The sequence below is a fragment of the Harmonia axyridis genome, chromosome 3 (assembly GCF_914767665.1).
Source record: "Harmonia axyridis chromosome 3, icHarAxyr1.1, whole genome shotgun sequence".
NCBI lineage: Eukaryota > Metazoa > Arthropoda > Insecta > Coleoptera > Coccinellidae > Harmonia > Harmonia axyridis.
The window spans coordinates 24,003,200-24,022,240 of NC_059503.1; the positions used below are offsets into that span (position 1 = coordinate 24,003,200).

Sequence of the window (19,041 nt, forward strand, 5' to 3'; positions counted from 1 at the left end):
GTACTCACCATTTTGGGTTTCAATTGAGTAACATTGTCGCCATGCCCAAGACGACCATACTCCCCAAGTCCCCATGTGTATAGTTCCCCATTACTTGTTATGGCTGCTGAGTGAGAGCTGCCACAGGCTATTTCTCTGATCTTCTTACTTTTTAAAGCATCAATCATTTTAGGTTTATCTAAATTCAGTCTGTTGCCATGACCTAGTTTGCCATCTTCACCTTCACCCCAAGAAAACACCTTCAAAGAAAAAAGTAAATTACTAATATTTTACAATAAAAGTAACTCAACAGACCTTTCCATCTAATGTTAAAGCCATGGCATGTTTTCCACCTGAATGTACGGCTACTTTTTTGATTACATATTGACTTAAGAAAGGAATAGGTCTTGGAAATGGAACATTGTTATTATGACCAAGACCTAGACGTCCATTGGTACCTTCCCCACAAGCATATAACTGTAAAATCGACAACCATTTAATGAACTCTTTTTTTTTACTAAACTTAACATCCAATCATCCGTTATAACTTACTTTTCCTTCCTGCGATACTACAAATAGAGATTTTGAACCACCAGCTATATGTAATGGCTTCAATTCACTCAAAAAGTCGCTATACACTGGTAGCTTTACTTTGGATCCTTTCATACCGCCAAGTTGGTCTTTATCATTCAAACCCCATACATAGACTTTACAATTTGAGGGCTCTCCACTATTATCACTTCCTAAAAATTTACAGGAAGACAATTCCGATGTTAGAAATTAATTAGGTTAATTTACCTCCATGGGCAGCAATAGGAGAGGGTTCCTGAGCAAGATCCCAATCATTGGCTAAGAAAGACACTGATGTTCTCAACTCTCCAAATGCTTGTTTTTTTGTTCCAACGATAGACATTCCATGTACTTTACAGTCTATTCCTTTATTTCTACATTTGACAATATTGATCTCTATCAATGGATAATGCTAAAAAAAATTATAATTTTTTCGATATTTACTTAACAAGAAATGATGAAATATACCTTTTCCAAGTTAGATAACAAAACAACGCTTGTATCATGGTTCTTTATATTAACAACATTTAACTCAACAAGAGAACTTATGCTGGTTCCACCCTTTATAACAACACATGATGGCATATAAGTGTTATCAGCGGGATCGACCCCCATTTTCAATGATTTTATTATGATGTCTGGGTATAATTCTAATCGAATCCAATGCTAATTAAAAAACAATATGGAATATATAAATTATTTACTGAATTCTATTGAATTTACCTTTCCTTGAGTACCACAACTTTGCCATACAGAACCAGGTATATCTAGTACCAAACCACACTTTGATGATACAGTGGTAGTTCTCACACACCTGTACCATTCTGTCAAAACAACACCATCACCTTCAATGTCATGTCGATAATATTTTCCTGGTTTGCCAGCTTGAATTTCAGGAGACCCTGAAAAATATCAATTATAAAACAAAACTGAAACCGCCAATAAATAATAGAAAGACATGTAAATCAATTGAATAATCAGATTGAATTTGGTGTTCGAATTTTGATTTACCTGGCTCATTTATCCTGTTGAATGAGTGTCTGTGATTTCTTTTAGTGTAAAAGCAGTTTTCACAATAATCAAATGATTCACAAACTTTACATTTGAACCTAGGTCCTCTTATAGGTTTCATGCAGCAACTGTTGCAAAACACTCCATCGTGACAAGATGGAACAATTTCCATTTCAGAAATTAATCCTGTCCAATTTGGTTGTTTTGGAAAATCTACAGTCAAGTCATGGCCATTTGGAGAAATTGCTGCAAAAAGTTAAGTGCTTTACTTGTCATCTAAGTAGAAGAAATATTCATTTACCAGTTACAACGCCTACACTTTCATGTGTCACACATCCCCATTTGTACCTGGGAGTTGTGACTGTAGGTTTCACTCTTACTTTATCTCCAACCTTGACAGAAGATGGTGTTGGTAGGGAAGGAGGAAAACCTAACAACTCTACGTGTATAAATCTAACCCAATATGTTCCCAATCTGTGTTGCCAGTTAACCTAAAAATGTTCAGTTGTAAAGAATTATTTGACCCCTTCGGTTTCATCACCTGAAGATTAAGATCATGTAATCCTTCCCGGTCTATCTTCACTACTTTTCCAATATCACCCAATTCAACTTCCTCATAACTTTTACAACACCTAACCAACATGCCCACTTCCACATTATCTCTTACATACATGGCATATTCATCATTTGATAGAAATTGTGATCTCCTACAGAAGGATTGAGTTTTAGAAGAACCATCTTCATTCTAAAAAGAACAATATTTCTATAATATTTGCTGGATTCAATAAACAGGTTTCTCATGAATAAAATGTCTCACATATTGAGCTAATGACTGAGTTCCAGTTCCATCTGCATATGATACAGACTCTGTGTCTGATTCATAAACAGAACTAGTGGATTCACTCTCTGAGGTTGCAACCTTGGGGTGTTCTAGAAGCCATGCTACAACTGATTCAAGATTTGTGATGTTATCTCCTTCAATTGCTGAAATATTGAACACAAGCTTATATAGGGGAAAACTCAACTCAAAATTCGAATTATAACAAGCAATATAATATACTTACATAAAATTTTAATTGCATTTTCAACAGCTTTTTTTGTGAATCCCATCTCAACGATAGGGGAGATTAAAGGATGAGAGGGGAGATCTTCCTCCATCTCCCTTCGTTTATTGGTCTTCTCACTGACCACACTTCTAACAGAACCCTCACTATTAGGAGTAGCCAATTCACTATTGCACTTGTTCCCGTTCTTAAATGAATTTTTCTCATTTACCACACTCGATGAAGGGGCTTCAAATACCCCTTCTGCAGCTAAGTACTGGCTGAGGTTTAAAGCAGCCAATTGCATTTCTTCTATGGTGAAACCAGGTTTGAGTGGGCTTGGTTGTGTGGCTTTGACTAGCATTTTTTGGATAAGAAGTACAGGTTGTTGGTTGAGCTCTTCTTCAATAGACTGCTGCTCTTGAGATTGATCCATACCATTGACGATAAATTTTAAGACTTTTCTCAATTTGTGCTGATTAGTTTGAAGTATTCTTGTGGCATTCAGAGCACTGAGAGTATACTGTTGGTTTCGTAAATAGCTTACATTGATCAGGCCTAACAGATACAAGAAGATATATAATGGATATTAAATTTTCAAACAAATTCAAAACTTTATTTTAATGCTTATCACTCTCGCACTTTATTTCACTTACCATGTGAGATTTTCTTTTCTTGAGAATTCCATGAACCTGATTGATACATGATTAAAGAAGCCCAGGTTTTTACAAAATTTTCACTAATTGGCATTTTATCAAAATTGAACTCCAAAACAGGTAACCCCTTAAGGTTATCAACTGGTACTTTCTTGATCTCTCCACTGTTGTGAACCTGCAAACATAGTTTTCCTGTAGGGGATACCTTAAATACAGTGCCCTGTACGTTATCCACTTCTACTACAGCGCCAATCCTTGGTCTTATGTCCCATGCTCCAATAATGTTCAAAGACGCAATGACAGAATAATGCTGCTGATCACTGGAGATGCCATCATTGATTACAGGTTGAAAATAATTGCCACTTAGGAAGTATGCAGCAAGGTTCAGCTTATGCATCAGCATAGAATTCAACACTTGATTCCATCCATTAAAAGTATGTAGAAGTCTTAGTAAATTGATTATTTCTTGGGCAAGGGTACTACTGTGTGACTGAGTGAGAAGGACAAGAGATTTCGTTGATGAATTTGGTTTGTTGCCTGTATCATACAGGCAAGTTAGTATGATTTTACCAAGTATATTAAGTAACCTTTCCAATAAAGGAGTGATTTCAGTATTATCCATATCCCACTGTACAAGTAATGTTTGAAGTAGCCTTACTGCCAATATCTGAAAAAATAACATAGAATTATTTATTTTTTTTTTGGAAATTTGAGATATTTTCTCCAAGGACAATACCAAAGTTTAATAGCAAATAGACACTTTATTTATCTGTATAAATTACTTTCTATAATTCTACTAAATCAATTCACCTGATTTGGCAGATTGTGCTCATTTCCGCCTCTAGACTCAGCTGAAAAAAGATCTAATAGCATATTGATCCAAGGTTTTGTACTGAATGCTCGGCAAAGTTGTTGAGTCTGTGCAATGCTTCTTATTAAGATCAAGCTGCACCACTCTTGACTGTATGAATTCAAGGTGGAACAGAAGAGACTGCTTAGTCCATGCATTGTGCTTGGATGTAGATTAGTACCAGACAAACCAGAGCTTAGAGCAATATTACGTAAAAAATTCATGCTTGTAGTTCTTATGAGTTTAATAAGTTGATTATCTTTGATAAGTTGGGAACCTATAAATATAAATTCATTAAAAATCATATTGATTTTAATCAATTTTCACCAGAACACAAATTTGAAAGTAAAAGTTATATAACTTTTAGAACTTGGATAATTAAAACTAAATATAGAAATTATTTATTTATGATTATCTTTCCGTTTCATTAACAACCAATTGAAAAATTATAATTTCTCAATCTTCTATATTCTAAAAAGTCATTATGATTTGGTGGTTCATAATATGTATACCTTTTTCATTTTGTTCCTCTGTTTCAGATTCAGATGTTACTGGGGACGGTGGACATGCCAAAGTCAGATCATATTTTCCTTCGATTCCCATTCTATAACTATTTCTTGTTCCATTAGCCCATTCTACTCTAACCCAACCATCATCTCCAAGCTCTCCAACTACTCTACCTTCTCCAGGAGGATTTCCATCCTAATAAAAATGAAAAAAGGGATTTATTATTTTACATATAAGAAAATAAGTAAATTTTCAGATCGTCCCAAGTTCGAGTGCCTATTTTTCTAGTTTATTTCTCAACTACTGGGCCTATTTCAAATCTGAAAATTAATATTTAATATAATTCAATATTGTTTATTTATATATGTTCTTTATTAAGCTAGAATATTTTTGCGACCTAAGTAATTCCGGTTATACAGGAAATGAAATTAAATTTTCTTAGAAAAATTTTTTTTAAATTAATAATAAATCAAGAATAACTCAACAATTAATTAATTCAGGAGCATAATCATTTTAGAACACTTTAATTATTTTTCATAGCAGAATCCAACACAATCATTAAAAAATAGAGTTATAATTCGAAAAACAAAAGATATGGTAGAATTTTTTGACAATTTTTGACACAATATCAAAGACCCTGTAATGATATTGACAACGCATATTTCCATTTTTCAGTTTGTTTCATTTATATTTTAAAAATTATTTAGAATCATGCAACAGTTGAAACAGAAAGTTGTTCAGAATTTAATACTTGATCATATTATTCATATTAGAAAAGACAACATTTTTTTTATGAAAATTAAATTCATTGCCTATAACCGGGACTACTAAGATGGAAAAAATATATCAGCTTAGTAGAGAATATGGAACAATATCATAGTTCAAAATTCAAATAGACCCAGTTCTCCAGAAACATCAAATGGGACATCAACATGACATGTTTAATAATAATATATATTTTTTACCTGATCCCCCCACTTCCAATCAGCACCTCTGACGACCTTGGTACCCAATTTGATCAAGCTAGCAAGTTCAGGACCACTCAAAGCACTATTTTTAGGCTTATTGCTCTCAATCATATCAGCATAAAGCACATAAAATTCAGATACTTTCCTCACTATACTTTGATCGCTTCCAGTCTGTTTCAGTAGAGATAACACAGAGCTGATTACCCCACTGTTAATTAAAGGACTCAATTCAAGTGAAATGTATCTACTAGAGGCTAATATTCCTATGATAGCCAGTAGCATTCTAGCCCTAGGTATATCGCGCAATAAAGAATAGGTTCCCAGATTCAAAGTTACTTTAGCGCTGAGTCCTTTCATTTTAGTTGTTTTCGTTATGTTGTCCCGCAACACATACATCCTAAGATTTTCAATGCACCATTCAGTAATGGCTAGCTGAGCTAACAACAGTTCAGTCTTCAAATAAGGTGTCACGAGTTGTGTATTGTCCAAACAGTGACACATAATACTAGTTTTCTTTTCCAGACCTAGATAACCATTGATTATGCTGTATTTCACTGAAGTCAATAGATCGGTTTTATTCAGCAGGTGTTTCATTAGGTCTAATCCTTCCTTACGAATTTTGTATCTTCGTACCTGCAAATCAATTTGTTTGAAAATTTAAATGAAAACTTAATTCATGATGATGATTATAAAAACATGACAAATTAGGGAATGTATATTGAACTATCGTAGACTGAAATAGCAACTGCACTTGTCTGTCTGTACGCACATGCTAATCTTCAAAACTATCCAACGGATTTGGATGTGGTTGTGACACGTAGCTCGGCTTCAAGCAACATTTAGATTTTATCCAATAGAAATTGGATTAGAGTGGAAAAAGTTATCCTCATTTGAAGTCGTGAAGAAAATTTAGTAAATAATTCATTGTTTCTTCAAAATTATAATCCAAAATAAACTAATCATTTGAAACAGCATTGGAAAAGTACATTTTTTTAACAGCTATTCTACTTGCCTGATTCTATGCTTGTGAAACGATCTTGACTTACCTGACAATACATAGCTTTACGCAAGCTCTCAACATCACAGTTTGTTTGAACAAACTCAATTATGTGATAAATCAGTCCAATATTCTCATTTGAAATTTTCTTCATCTGTTTCTCAGTCAATTTATTTATTATGCTTTGTAACGCAATTTCGTTTTCTGATTTCTTTTCTTTGACTAAATCGCCTTGTTCCAATTTTGGTTCCATATTTTCAACATTCCATTTCTCTTCTATTTCAATCTTATGGTCTGAATTTTTAGTCTGGTTTTGATCACATTTACTATTCGACGAATTTGAATTCAGAGAATCCTGCAAAGCACGGCTCTCAGCCGAAGCTTTTTTGATTTCGTTGTTGACATCATCAGTTTCACTTTTGGATTCATTGATTTTCCCCTCAGAACATGTTCTCTTCATTGAGGATTTACTGATATCTTCACTTGATTTATGCCTATCTATGCTTTGTGATTGTATTGTCGCATTTACAATATCTTCAGGTTTTTGAATGTCTGATGTGTGACTGCCACATTTCAAATCTTTAATTACTTTTTTCACTAATGTTCTGACTCGAGGCTCTTTATATAAAATATTAACTTTTTTAAATGCTTCAGTTTCCACACTTACGGTAGGTTTTACTTCATAGAATAAATACCTACACTTTTCTAACAATGGTATACAAATTTCTTTGTAGCTTTTATTATGTTCTTGTCTAGCTTTAATTAAAGTCCATTTGAGGTTATGTACCGCTTTTATCATTTCTCCAAGAGCTTTAGGCATTCTAGTTGTAACATTGGATTGTGAGATATCTGAAAGGTTTTTTTCAGCAAATTAGATACAATATTCAGAATGTTCTTGAAATTGATCATTTGAAAAGCCTATTAATAGGTTGTCAAAATTCTTTTTGTCACTAAGTTCCATAATTTAACGTGGAGTATTATCTATCAGCAAGCGTTCTTTTAGATTTTTATGAGGAAGAGAAATATCGAATATAAATGTCCTAAATTTTAAATTGCAATCGAAATTTCTGTTACTGAAACGCTGATAAAGTTATATGATTCGTCGGAAAAGAACTGATTTGTGTGAACAAAATTCATGCATTTTGCGCCATTAAAACACGCGATAAGAAATATATATCTGGCAAAAAAATAACAAACTTATGGACCATATTCCTCTGAAATTGGTCGGATCAAGTTGTCTCTCTTTTCCAAACTCAAACTACCACACTTTGTCAATGGAAAAATAAAAAATTTTCGGCGTGGAATAGTCGATTCCTAAAAATGTTTTGATGATTGGATATTCCAATCATCTGTTTCTCAGTCAATTTATTTATTATGCTTTGTAATGCAATTTCGTTTTCTGATTTCTTTTCTTTGACTAAATCGCCTTGTTCCAATTTTTGATGATTGGAATATCCATTGGCGTATGTGTATTGATTGGGAAGAGATCTACGTAGAAGGTGATTTGAATTACCTAAATTTTTTTTGAAAGGCAGTCGATTCAAAATTCATTCTCACTATTTACATAAGTGATTACTAGAAGGCTTTTGACATCATAATTAAGTTCTACTGAAATTAATTGAATTTTTGATATTTAAGTTCTACTAGAATGAATCGAAGTTCTGATCCACTTACATGCATCTAAGATTGGTAGCAGTACATATCCCAATCCCAAATGTTTTATTAAAACTGCGAATAACACCCTAGCTATTTCTTCTATTGGATGTTCGAATGAAAAATCCATTCTTGTCAAGAAATTATTCTGCTTGGAATGTTGTTCTACAATGGCTAAGTATGCTATCACATATGGGTCCTAATGAAAAAAAATATTAAATGAATAAATAACAAAGCATTTGAAAGTATTTCTCATGCAAGATGAAGAGACAAAGCCTTGATTATTCAAAAATAGGAAAGTATTACACAGTTAAGTAATAATCAATATCAAATTACATAAGATTGCTACTTTATTACATGCTGATTGAAATTTTGGTTCAGACTAAGTAAACTGAACTAAAAGCAGAATAACTATTCATAGAATTGAATTGGTAAATCATTATTAAAATTGAATTTCAACTAAGGAATTATTAAATGTTCAACAGAAATAAAACAATTATTAAAGTATGCTCACAGATAATCTGCTCTCAGCTAATGAATTTATGAAAGTACTAATTCTATCGTATGGAGTTGGAAACTGTTTCAAAAACTTTTGACTCATATTGACTTTAGGCTCTGTTGGTGTGTTGTCAGTAGTTGAGTTTGTACTTCTTGAATCCCCCTTCTCCTCTTCAAATGGACTTGGAGGTTGGTCAACCTATGTATTGAAATCCAAATCTTTAGATATGAATTTATCAAAGAACAGAAAAAGTGTCAGAGATAGTTTCAATCTTAATACATTTACCTGTAATCCTCCTGTGAGGAAATCTGCATTCAACCACTCTTTTGATAAAATTTCATCTTGTTGTAAAGGGATACTCTGACGCAGGTTATGAGAATGTAAACCTAATAAATAACCCAGATACCTTTCAGTGTCTAATAGAGTGGAACACATTTGTAAGGAGTCCAGATCATTACAAGAAATTTCAGGTTCGGGTTGGCAATAAGTACCCACTATATAGCTTTCCATGAGTTGCATCAAACAGTGCTTTTGTGGAAAAGAATTCAATATATGAGTTACATCGTTCCCAGCGTTTCTTTGCAATTGTTCAAAAAGTACTGTATTTTCACATCTGTAAAATCAAATAAAGCTTGTTTTTAGTTCACAAATAATGGTTGTCAAATTAACTACGAGTTATAGATGTAGATGACAACTAAGTTTTAGAAACAGGCATTGAACAATAATTAAAAAATTATATTTAAAAAAGGAATGTCATTAAATTATCTATCAGATTATGATAAAGTTAGTTTTCAAAGTTCTCAAGCTCTTAAAAAAAATACCTGTTATAAAATGAATAAATAATGATAATAATATCCTCATTTGTTATTAGCTCACCTGAAATCTTGTATATCATAAACTTTATTATTCATTACAACCCATAATCCTCCATCCCTATTATGGTTTTCCAAATCAGCCTTTCGAATCAAAGGTAGTTCGTCCAATGTTTTCTGAAGCAAGACAGGTCTGTTCTGGGTTACACCAAGCCAAGCGATATCATCATTATCAAAAGTTTCAATGTCTTGAATGAGCCTACATAATTTGTCCAATGATTTCAATAACTCTTCAAAAACATTGAGCCAGTTCAAGGAGCACAGAAACATCTCCACCTCTTGTTCAAGAAGAATGAGGCTAACAATCAGCTCAGGCAGAAGAAAACCTAAAATAAATTTTCATTTGAACTAAAAATATCATAAATTTTATGTTTATTTTTTTATTAAAGTAGTTAATAGAAAGAACTATATTAAATTTCCAATCGAATTACTTTCAGGAGTCTAAAGAAGATGTGTGGAGCATCCTTGTTAACTTGTGAAGCATTTACATCAAGGAGTGGGAGTGTGGTTTAAAGTTTGAGGTGATATAACTTGAGGAGGCCTTTCAGCAAGATAATTTGAAATGTTCTACGAATCTATACGTTATAGATTATGTAATGGCTATTCCGATCTCCGGATCTTTGATTTTTAGATTATCCTTGAGACTTTATGGAGAAAGTTATAACACTATACAGTTTTGGCAACGATACGTCTTCATATGGAAGAAATCCAATGGTAGGAATAGTGATGAAATCCAATTATGTAGTTAAATAAAGAATTATGCGATGATTTGAATTCAAGCAGATCGCTGTGAGATAAGGGAGTTACACGTAGGCGTAGAATCTACATTATCGAAATTCTGATTTAGTATTTTGTAGGAAACGAGAGTGATGTACTTTCATTTCGAGATGTTTTCACGGTGACATAATTATTATAATTAATAATTAGCGATATTCGACCAAGTTAATAACTGTTGTATTTGAGGATTTGATACAACATCGATTTGGGTATTATTATTAAGCCTTAGGCCTTAAAGCAAACTGAAAATTATTATTTTGAAAATCACACATCATCAAAAAACAAAAAAACAATAATTCCAAGATGAGCATGAATCGCCCAACCAATTAATCTGATCTGGGACCGTATTCTCGACAAGTGATCTTTCAAAACGTATACGTTCTTTCAGTGCTAATTACACTGAATGAACGTATACGTTTTGAAAGATCACTTGTCGATAATACGGTCCCTGTCAGCTTTGAAACATAAACAGCACTTAATAATATTAATTTTTTGTTCAGGCGACTACATTTTTTTTTTTAAACTTTTGCAGAGTAAGGATTTACTCTGCAATTTACTCTGAAGATTCGCATAGCTTGGGGGTGTTTCCTCTTCTTTCTGATTGGATTTTCACAATTAGTGGGAGGGGAAAACGTTGTCGCTATCCATTTGACTCTGGACATTCTTTATGCCTCTCTTTCTAACCTCTAGTTACATCCTAGTTGGTATCACTGTATACCAATATAAAGGTATCTCAGTAGAATATTATATCTCGACGTGAGATTGTTCCGAACTGATGAGGTTTAGAGATAGGGCATCAACCGGAATAAATTTGTGAAACACGTTTAGTTACTAAAAAAAAAATAAATAACTGGGTAATAACTGGGAATAACTAGCCTTCAAGTAGTGTATCGATATGGTTTGTAGTTATGGAGTCGTTCCTTCCACTTTGAGCTTATATACTAAATTTACTATACCAAAACCTGCTCTGGTGGTTGTCTTCCATTTTCTCTAAATATTGTTTTATTTGTAAATCTAGGTGTTCTCCATGTTTATCCGAGGATAATAACTTTTTATGTTGGAAAAATATTTTGTTTTTGAGATCATGAATACAACGTTTGTGGTCATTAATCCACGTCTGGATATTTCTTTTCGCAATCCCAATATAAACCTTTTTCTCAGTCACAAGGTGTTCTGTAGATTCTTCTTCTTGATAGTGCCAATCCATCATCGGATATTGGAAATCATTCTGGCTATTGTGACCTTATTCAAGCTTCTGGAAAATCCCTGTAAACATCTTTACCTCCAAAAATCGGTTTGCGCTTCCCCGATCTCAGTTTTCTTTTTGTAAACTGTTTCGATGTTTGTGCCAATTTGAAGGGTATACTGTTATTGTCGTTCACCGAAGGAATGTAGGTCAGGAATGTTCTTTCTGTAGGAAGCCGACAGCCTTCTTGGTGACATTATATGTCTTTTCATATCACCTCTGACATGAGCCCAAATATGTATTTATGTATCGTGTTGAATGGAAAATTAAAACAGAAAATAATAACTGAAGAACTATACTAGAAAAGAAATTACGAAGAGTTCAAAAGTTTCTGAAACTAGAACACATGTTTTTATTAAGTTCATATAAAATTAAAATGATATCTATTAGAATCTTAATGTTAACCGTGAACATAACAACGATATATTTCCAACACCTTCTACAGAAAGTAAAGCGGTATTTTTCACAAACATAATTCCATAATCACCAGAAAATTTCAAATATCGGGAATGACCACATATCAATATGTAATCAATAAAAAGTTGAATTTTTAATAACCAATAAATTTCGACTCGATAACGAACGGAAAGTACGGGATCACCAAACTTCGGCTGTTTCGTAAATATGAAATATTGAAATTTTCATTATAGTTGTTTGGTTTTTTTTTTAGCAGCGACCTGGAAAAGGTATTTTTGAAAGTTACAAGAGTATTCGCTGGGGCCATCGAGATAGAATAGAGAGGAGACGCTATGAGCTGTTATCGTGCTAGAAAAAAAGTGACCTGTAGGCGGGGCTCGGGGCTAATACGCTCTATTAGTGATGACGTCACACACCGCCATTTTAGTTCTCCTGTCAGTATTCGGAATCCAAACAAACAAATTGTCATTCAAATAAGTAAGTTGTCATTGAAGAAATTGGCTTATTTTGTTAAATAAGGTTATTTAAGGAACGATTTTACTATTAATTGATAGACAGAAGGCACGAGATTAATGCCAGTAAGTTCGAACTTGAAGTTCAACTAATAAACACGGCTTTTTACGAAATCTGGGGAATGATACAGGATTCAAACTTACTGGTAATAACCTCGTTCCTTCTGTCTATCAATTAATATTGAAATCGTTCCTCAAATACTCTTATTTATGAAAATAAGCCATTTCCTTCAACGACAACGTACTAATTTAAATGACAATTTGTTTGTTTGGATTCCGAACACTGACAGGAGAACCAAAAATGCCGGTGTGTGACGTCACACTAATAGAGCGTTTTCTGTTGAACTATTATATTTTTTGTTGGTTAGACAGTTAACGTAGTTGACGACTTCAACAACAATAAACGATTCGGCGAAGCGATTCAGTTTCTTCAATAGAAATAGCGCAAGGTTCATCTGAAAAATAAGTAAATGGGTAATTTGAAGCCTAGGCTCCCGGACAAGATGCCAATTACACACAAAAACTTCCGAGTTAATCAAGTAGAATAAAATTAGTTTGTATTGAACACCGCGCGATTCAACAGCAGAGTAAAACCAAAAATGGATACATCTGATGTGACTAGTGACATATTATGGATGATTCGGTAAAAACATTTAATATGTGGTACCTAAGGAATATCGAAATCGTCCAAACAATTCCGCAAATCCAATATCATTTCCCAAACTTTTGTCGTTTTTAGTAATTCCAGAAATGAAAAAGAGTCTATTTATATCGAAAATTTACACTAAAAACATCAAAATTTGAATTTCTCTTTGAAATGAGATTTCATTTTTATTCCAGACTTCCTTTAAAACTTGCAGCAGCTCCGAGCTTATGCAATTGAGTTCTGATGCTGCAATCCACATGAAATTTCGCACTAAGCTTGAAATGGTTGTTATTCAATATACAGGGTATTTCCTAAACATGCGGCAAAAATTCAGGGGGTTGTTCCTTGGACTATTCTAAGAATATTTTGTCCTTTGATGATTTTTGAAAAACCTATTTGTTTCGAAGATATAGGGGAAACAAAATTTCAGATAATAACATTTTATTATGAAAAATTACATGAAAATTCAACTCAACCTACAAAAACTGTTGAAAATGACCACCTCTAGCCAGCATACAAGCATCCAATAAAAAAAAAAAATAAATAAAAAATGTTAATTGCTAATACATCACAAAACGAATTCAAATGAAAACCGTGTTTAATCTGTATTCCTTTACCATCTGCACTTATCAATTTTTAGTCAAAAAACTGGCCGTTTTTAGTGATTGGAATGTTGTTAAACAAATTTGAAAATAAATTGTACCTACTTAGTAAACACAGTGCGGTACGCATTTTTATTTAAACTATTATTAATTTTAAAAATATGAAAAATGTTGTTCGCCCTGTATCTTCGAAACAAAGAGGTTTTTCAAAAATCATCCAAGGACAAAACATGCTTAAAATAGTCCAAGGAACAACCCCCTGAATTTTTGCCGCATGTTTAGGAAACACCCTGTATACAAGCATGAAAATCTATAACCGCAACTCCGTTGATTTTGTGGTCACGAAAATTGCACAATTGGCACATTAATGAACGAGCGCTCAAAAGATTTCAAAATCAAGGTTCTGGTTAAGCGATCAACATGAAATTAAGCTTGAAATTATCATTCTACATACAAAAGCAAATTTTTATTTCAACCGAGTCTCATGACAGTTATGACATAAACATAAGAAGAGAATTCCGAACGGCTTTATATATGAAACTTCAATTTTTTCCATTACCTAACTTAATCGAGGCATTCGAGATCCGAGTCTATCTTGAAATTTCAAGTTTCTAGCTCTTTTCGTTCGGGAATTATCGTGTTTCCGCACGGACGGACAGAATCAAATTTGAGTACGGGTTCGTAAGTTAGTAAGACGATCCTTATAGTTTAAAATCATTCTCATCTCAAAATTCGAAAATTACAGACATTGTTACGAAATAATAGGGGGATCTGTTCCGTGAATGAGCGCTCAATTAATTGTTTTGTCGTTATGGAGGATTTAACAAAGGTTCAGAGAATTCACTTCGATGAATTCATTTTTATTCGAATATATAATTTCATTATTTAGAAAGATAATTCTGAAAAATCGCTTTGATATAAGATTATGCACCATTCCCATATACATGGTGTGTCAGGATTACTGGTCAATAATTTACCTTATAATTCTTCAAACAAAAATATTTTTCATATAGTTTTCAATTTTTTTTTCTCGAAAAAAAGATGTACACGGCCGAAACAGTATGTTTTTCAATACAAAACATTATGTTTTCGAAATGTTATCTCAAAATTTGATAGATACGAAAGGGTTGAGAAATTTACCCTTAAATCCAGCAGTTTGAGAAGCAACTGACTTCCATAGTATGTTACAGCTCCCAAGTTACAAGAGCCATATGAAATTTACTAATTTTTGCTAAGTTAGTTATGAAGAAGAAAAAAATGGAATCTATTAAAATAGTACGTTTCTTGAAAAAAAAAATATTTACCACGATATTTTATGTCGTAGAGTACGGTAGTAAAGTATCGAGTAAACTATTGACCACTAATTCTGGGACGCCCTGCATTGTAATAAATTATGAAGAGAAAACCCAATAATTTTTTGTCTTGGAAACTTTATTGAGTTAACAATAAACAAAGCAAAAGTCAACCAGAATAAACTGAGAATTGTTTATTAGGTACAGAATCAAAATTTTGATGGAAAAACTATATGCAAAGTAAAAATATTAGATTGAATGACTTTTATAAGATTTCAATAATCGAGACAGAAATGAGTAATATTTAGTTCTGAAATATTTTTCGAACGAATTCAGTAAAATACTCCTCATTTTCTCTGCAAAACCCCTCCAAAAACGTAATAATTATAAAAAATTACATAATTGGTTCAATAACTAACAGAATGATAAGACATAAAGTACATTATTCTTTATCATCACATTAGTGAGGCCCATTCCTTAGTAGAATTCGTTGAGTTTGTGTTCAGAATTTTATATTTCTTTGGTAGTTTTTAATTGTACCGAAATCGCATAAAGTAATATAGTTTCGAGAATATTTCAGCTTTAAAAACCTTCATTTCAGGTAACAATTCAAGATTATATCATACTGACAACGTGAATATGCGATACGAAATAGAAAAGGATAAAACTGAATACTAGTTTGAAAACTGAAAGCAAAATAGAATCAGGGAGCAGAACATCATATACAATAAATTGAAAAAATATAAAAATGAAAATGTTTTATCTATTCTTCAATTAATATTGGGTTGTCTTTAAAACTTATAGAATATTGCATAACATTAATTTCTTTCTACGTTTTTGCAAAAAGCAAACAAATAGTGAAATATAGTATTATTATTTATTGGACTCAACTGTCTACTACTACAGCGTTTTGTGATCATGACAAAACATAAACGTTCATATCCCCGCCATCAAAATTTAAACATTCGCTATTATTGATGATGGTAGACATAAAATTGAATTGTTACTAACATACTTACTTTTTTAACTCAATGCCACTTGAAAGAATATTTCGTAGTTTTTTCATGAACAAAAAGAAATGTTTTGAACTAGAGATAAGAATTTTTTTCTTTGGCCGAATTCAAGGTTTTATTGTAGAAAATAATTATTGTTGACGCCTCTGTTTCCTCTGGCAGGTCGATAATGATTTTCATTAAATGCAGAGCCAAAATTTTAAAAGGAAAACTACATGCAGAGTAAAAATATTAGATTGTATGACGTTTTATAAGATTTTAATCAGAAGTAAATAATATTAAATTCTGAAATATTTCTCGGGCGTTCATTATTACAAAGAATTTCAAGCTAGCGTAGGCTCAACGCATATCGTATACTGGAAAATCTGAAATTCTACGACTCGAACAGTAAAATTATATCAAATTTCATTCAATATTACAAAGATTTCCGGACATATACCAACATGACAACTGCCGTATTCTCGTATCTCTCGAACTATCACTTCTTTCGATCAATGTACACGGCCTGGTTGACCAGCACTTCCAGTCTAATGAAGAAGTAAAAAATTGAATCGATTCATGGATTGCTTCAAAAGATTCGCAAGATTCGTACGCTACCCGAAAGATGAAAGAAAGTAGTGGCCAGCGATGGACAATACTTTGAATCATAAATGTATACACAATTTTTTACAATAAAGCCACGAATTCCAGAAAAAAAAACGGCGGAAGCAAAGTTGAACGGCTATGTAGCATAATTGTCTTATAAAAAACTGCTCAAAATCAACTTCAAGAACACTAGAAACGTTCTCAAATTCAAACAAATGTCAAACTTGATGACTATCGTAGATGAGATGTGTTCAAGCAAACGACCGTCCAAACAAAAACCAAACGACTTTACTGCCACGTTTGAGCGCTAACCTGCCTGCGCAACTCATTTATTCAAAATTTGGATTCGGGCGGCCGAAAAACGATCCTAAAACAACTGTATTATCTCAATCAAATTTTATTTTCGCAGGTTCATCATGGAAGCGGCAAACAGGATGGGATTGGTACTCCTGCCGATATCACTTATGGGAAACAGGTTTTGGATGGCGGTTATGCTCAACCTCATTCGTCTACCATCCCGTGCCCTTCAGAATATAGCCAAAATCCCAATAACTGTTGCAAAAACTGGTCTATCCATACCCGGCAGAATTTTTTCAGGGGTACTCAGTGTACCTAAAAACATCATTGCAACTCCATTTCGACTGATTAAATTCGTGTTGTCCTTGCCTTTCAAATTTATTGTATTAATTTTCAAAATCATAACTTTCTTGCCAAGAACGGTTCTCGAAATTATATTCTGATGAAATGTATTATTAACAAGGGAAGTTTTCAGGATTGATATGCCGTTCAAGTAAATGAATAAAGTTTTCCGTTTCTTCCTTATCCATAAATGAATGAGCAAAATGCTTTTAATCCCTATTTTCCTAGGACTCCGTAATTAGATCAGTAAGATGAATGTTCCAGGCCTTGTCAATTAATTAAAAATGTGAAAATATGAAGATCCCATTCTATTCTTTGTACCAAGAGATTTTTCCATAGTACCCATTGGATCTAATTATAAAAAAATTTCGATCGAAAATAAAATATTTCGAAATGAGATTAGCGATATATATATATATATATATATTAATCGATTTGAAAAAAACATACTTCTTGTGAAATTTCTTGTTGAGTATACCTGACAATACTATATGCTATTCATGGAAATCCAAATTGACTAAACAATTCAAAATAAGTTAGAGAACTTATTTTAAATTGTATGCTAATCAAATTAAATATTGTATTCCTTTCACATAATAGTTTAGGTTTCGAATTCGACACCATATAATTATCAATCTTTAATAAAGTAAATGTAACATATTAATCCCAAAAGATTAATTTTGCTCCTTTATTCCAGGTTGATATTAGAAATTTCACACCTCATACGGACCATTACAATAGTACTGATCTATGAATTTTTTTTCCTATTGAATATCATTCGTTTACATATTCAATATAACGGTTGAAGTTTTCCAGAATTAATTTCTTTGAATTAAAATTTTTAATATGGTTGCAAATTATATTTTTGAGATACAAAGGCAAATCGTAATTTTTATATACGGATTAATGATCAAAAAATTGAGTAATGCCGATAAATCATTGGAAATAATAAACCAGAACAAAGGTCCTTAGTCAAATACAACTGCTCTTGATAGAGCCAATTGACAGATAATCAAAGAGTATTCTTTGTTATGTTTCTACTTCACACTGAATCCTGAAATTTATCCTACAGGATAGGGTTACAACATAAAGGGCAACAAGAGTATTATCACCTTAAAACAATCTGTAGGTATATGAATGATCTGAGACTAATGTCAGGTAACCTCAAAGAAAGGCTTAAAAAAGTTGAACAATCAAAGGATATAAAAATGGCATTCATACAAGACAGGCGTTGTACTCGCAGCATAAAACAGAGCATTATTCAAAATGGAAAAATTGTAACACAAGAAATAGATGAAGTAAATGCAACTACTTTGGAAATCAAAGAAAATAATACCAAAAATCTTGAAACAAATCTCAAAAAAAAAACATGATGACATCCTCAGAGGAAAGAAAATTTTCTTTCCTCTGAGACGACATCCATGAAAAAATATGCATATTAAATCCTAAAAAATCTACTCTTTTGGTACAGTTTCGTGAAGTACAAGTTTACCCTTAATTAGGCGAAAAGTAGAAAAAAAAATTTAGAAGCGAAGCGTCATTTTACTGATGCTTACACTAAGGATGTCAAAAATAATGCCTGAAACGTTATTCCGGAACACCCTGTAGACTAATTAATATATATACAATTGCATATTAGGCTCTTGCCCATGAGTAATGACTAGAAACTTGTTTTTTACAGCCAACTATAAGCCTTCAGTCCTATTT

The 19,041-nt window shown here is 32.6% G+C and overlaps 2 protein-coding genes across 3 annotated transcripts in view; one reads left to right on the forward strand and one right to left on the reverse strand.

The window, feature by feature from the left end:
- The window catches only part of LOC123675233 (E3 ubiquitin-protein ligase HERC2), a 36,174-nt gene that overhangs the window by 9,835 nt on the left and 7,298 nt on the right, over positions 1–19,041 (reverse strand). Inside the window, exons 16-35 of the mRNA XM_045610570.1 lie at positions 9,610–9,931; positions 9,019–9,346; positions 8,749–8,931; positions 8,256–8,433; positions 6,631–7,430; positions 5,582–6,217; positions 4,622–4,811; positions 4,070–4,386; positions 3,260–3,926; positions 2,625–3,161; positions 2,378–2,544; positions 2,102–2,305; positions 1,862–2,051; positions 1,561–1,806; positions 1,273–1,451; positions 1,018–1,215; positions 778–961; positions 532–722; positions 295–456; positions 9–239 (exon numbers count right to left, since the gene is read on the reverse strand). Of these exons, the coding sequence (XP_045466526.1) occupies positions 9–239; positions 295–456; positions 532–722; positions 778–961; positions 1,018–1,215; positions 1,273–1,451; positions 1,561–1,806; positions 1,862–2,051; positions 2,102–2,305; positions 2,378–2,544; positions 2,625–3,161; positions 3,260–3,926; positions 4,070–4,386; positions 4,622–4,811; positions 5,582–6,217; positions 6,631–7,430; positions 8,256–8,433; positions 8,749–8,931; positions 9,019–9,346; positions 9,610–9,931 (6,110 nt within the window). The remainder of the gene's footprint in view (positions 1–8; positions 240–294; positions 457–531; positions 723–777; positions 962–1,017; positions 1,216–1,272; positions 1,452–1,560; positions 1,807–1,861; positions 2,052–2,101; positions 2,306–2,377; positions 2,545–2,624; positions 3,162–3,259; positions 3,927–4,069; positions 4,387–4,621; positions 4,812–5,581; positions 6,218–6,630; positions 7,431–8,255; positions 8,434–8,748; positions 8,932–9,018; positions 9,347–9,609; positions 9,932–19,041) is intronic.
- Positions 13,116–17,633, forward strand: LOC123675238. 2 transcript variants are annotated; one of them, XM_045610582.1, is made up of 2 exons: positions 13,116–13,200; positions 17,105–17,633. In XM_045610582.1, exons 1-2 carry the CDS (start codon positions 13,157–13,159, stop codon positions 17,433–17,435), a joined length of 375 nt encoding a protein of 124 aa, XP_045466538.1. In that variant the 5' UTR covers positions 13,116–13,156; the 3' UTR covers positions 17,436–17,633. The 2 variants fall into 2 exon arrangements, 1 of the variants encoding a protein (XP_045466538.1); XR_006746771.1 differs by lacking the exon at positions 13,116–13,200 and adding an exon at positions 15,064–15,698.

Bases quoted from the DNA above. Each gene is read 5' to 3' on its own strand.
- LOC123675238 (XM_045610582.1), top strand. From the start codon at position 13,157: ATGGATACATCTGATGTGACTAGTGACATATTATGGATGATTCG. The intron at 13,201-17,104 runs GTAAAAACATTT...TTATTTTCGCAG, and splicing joins GACATATTATGGATGATTCG to GTTCATCATGGAAGCGGCAA.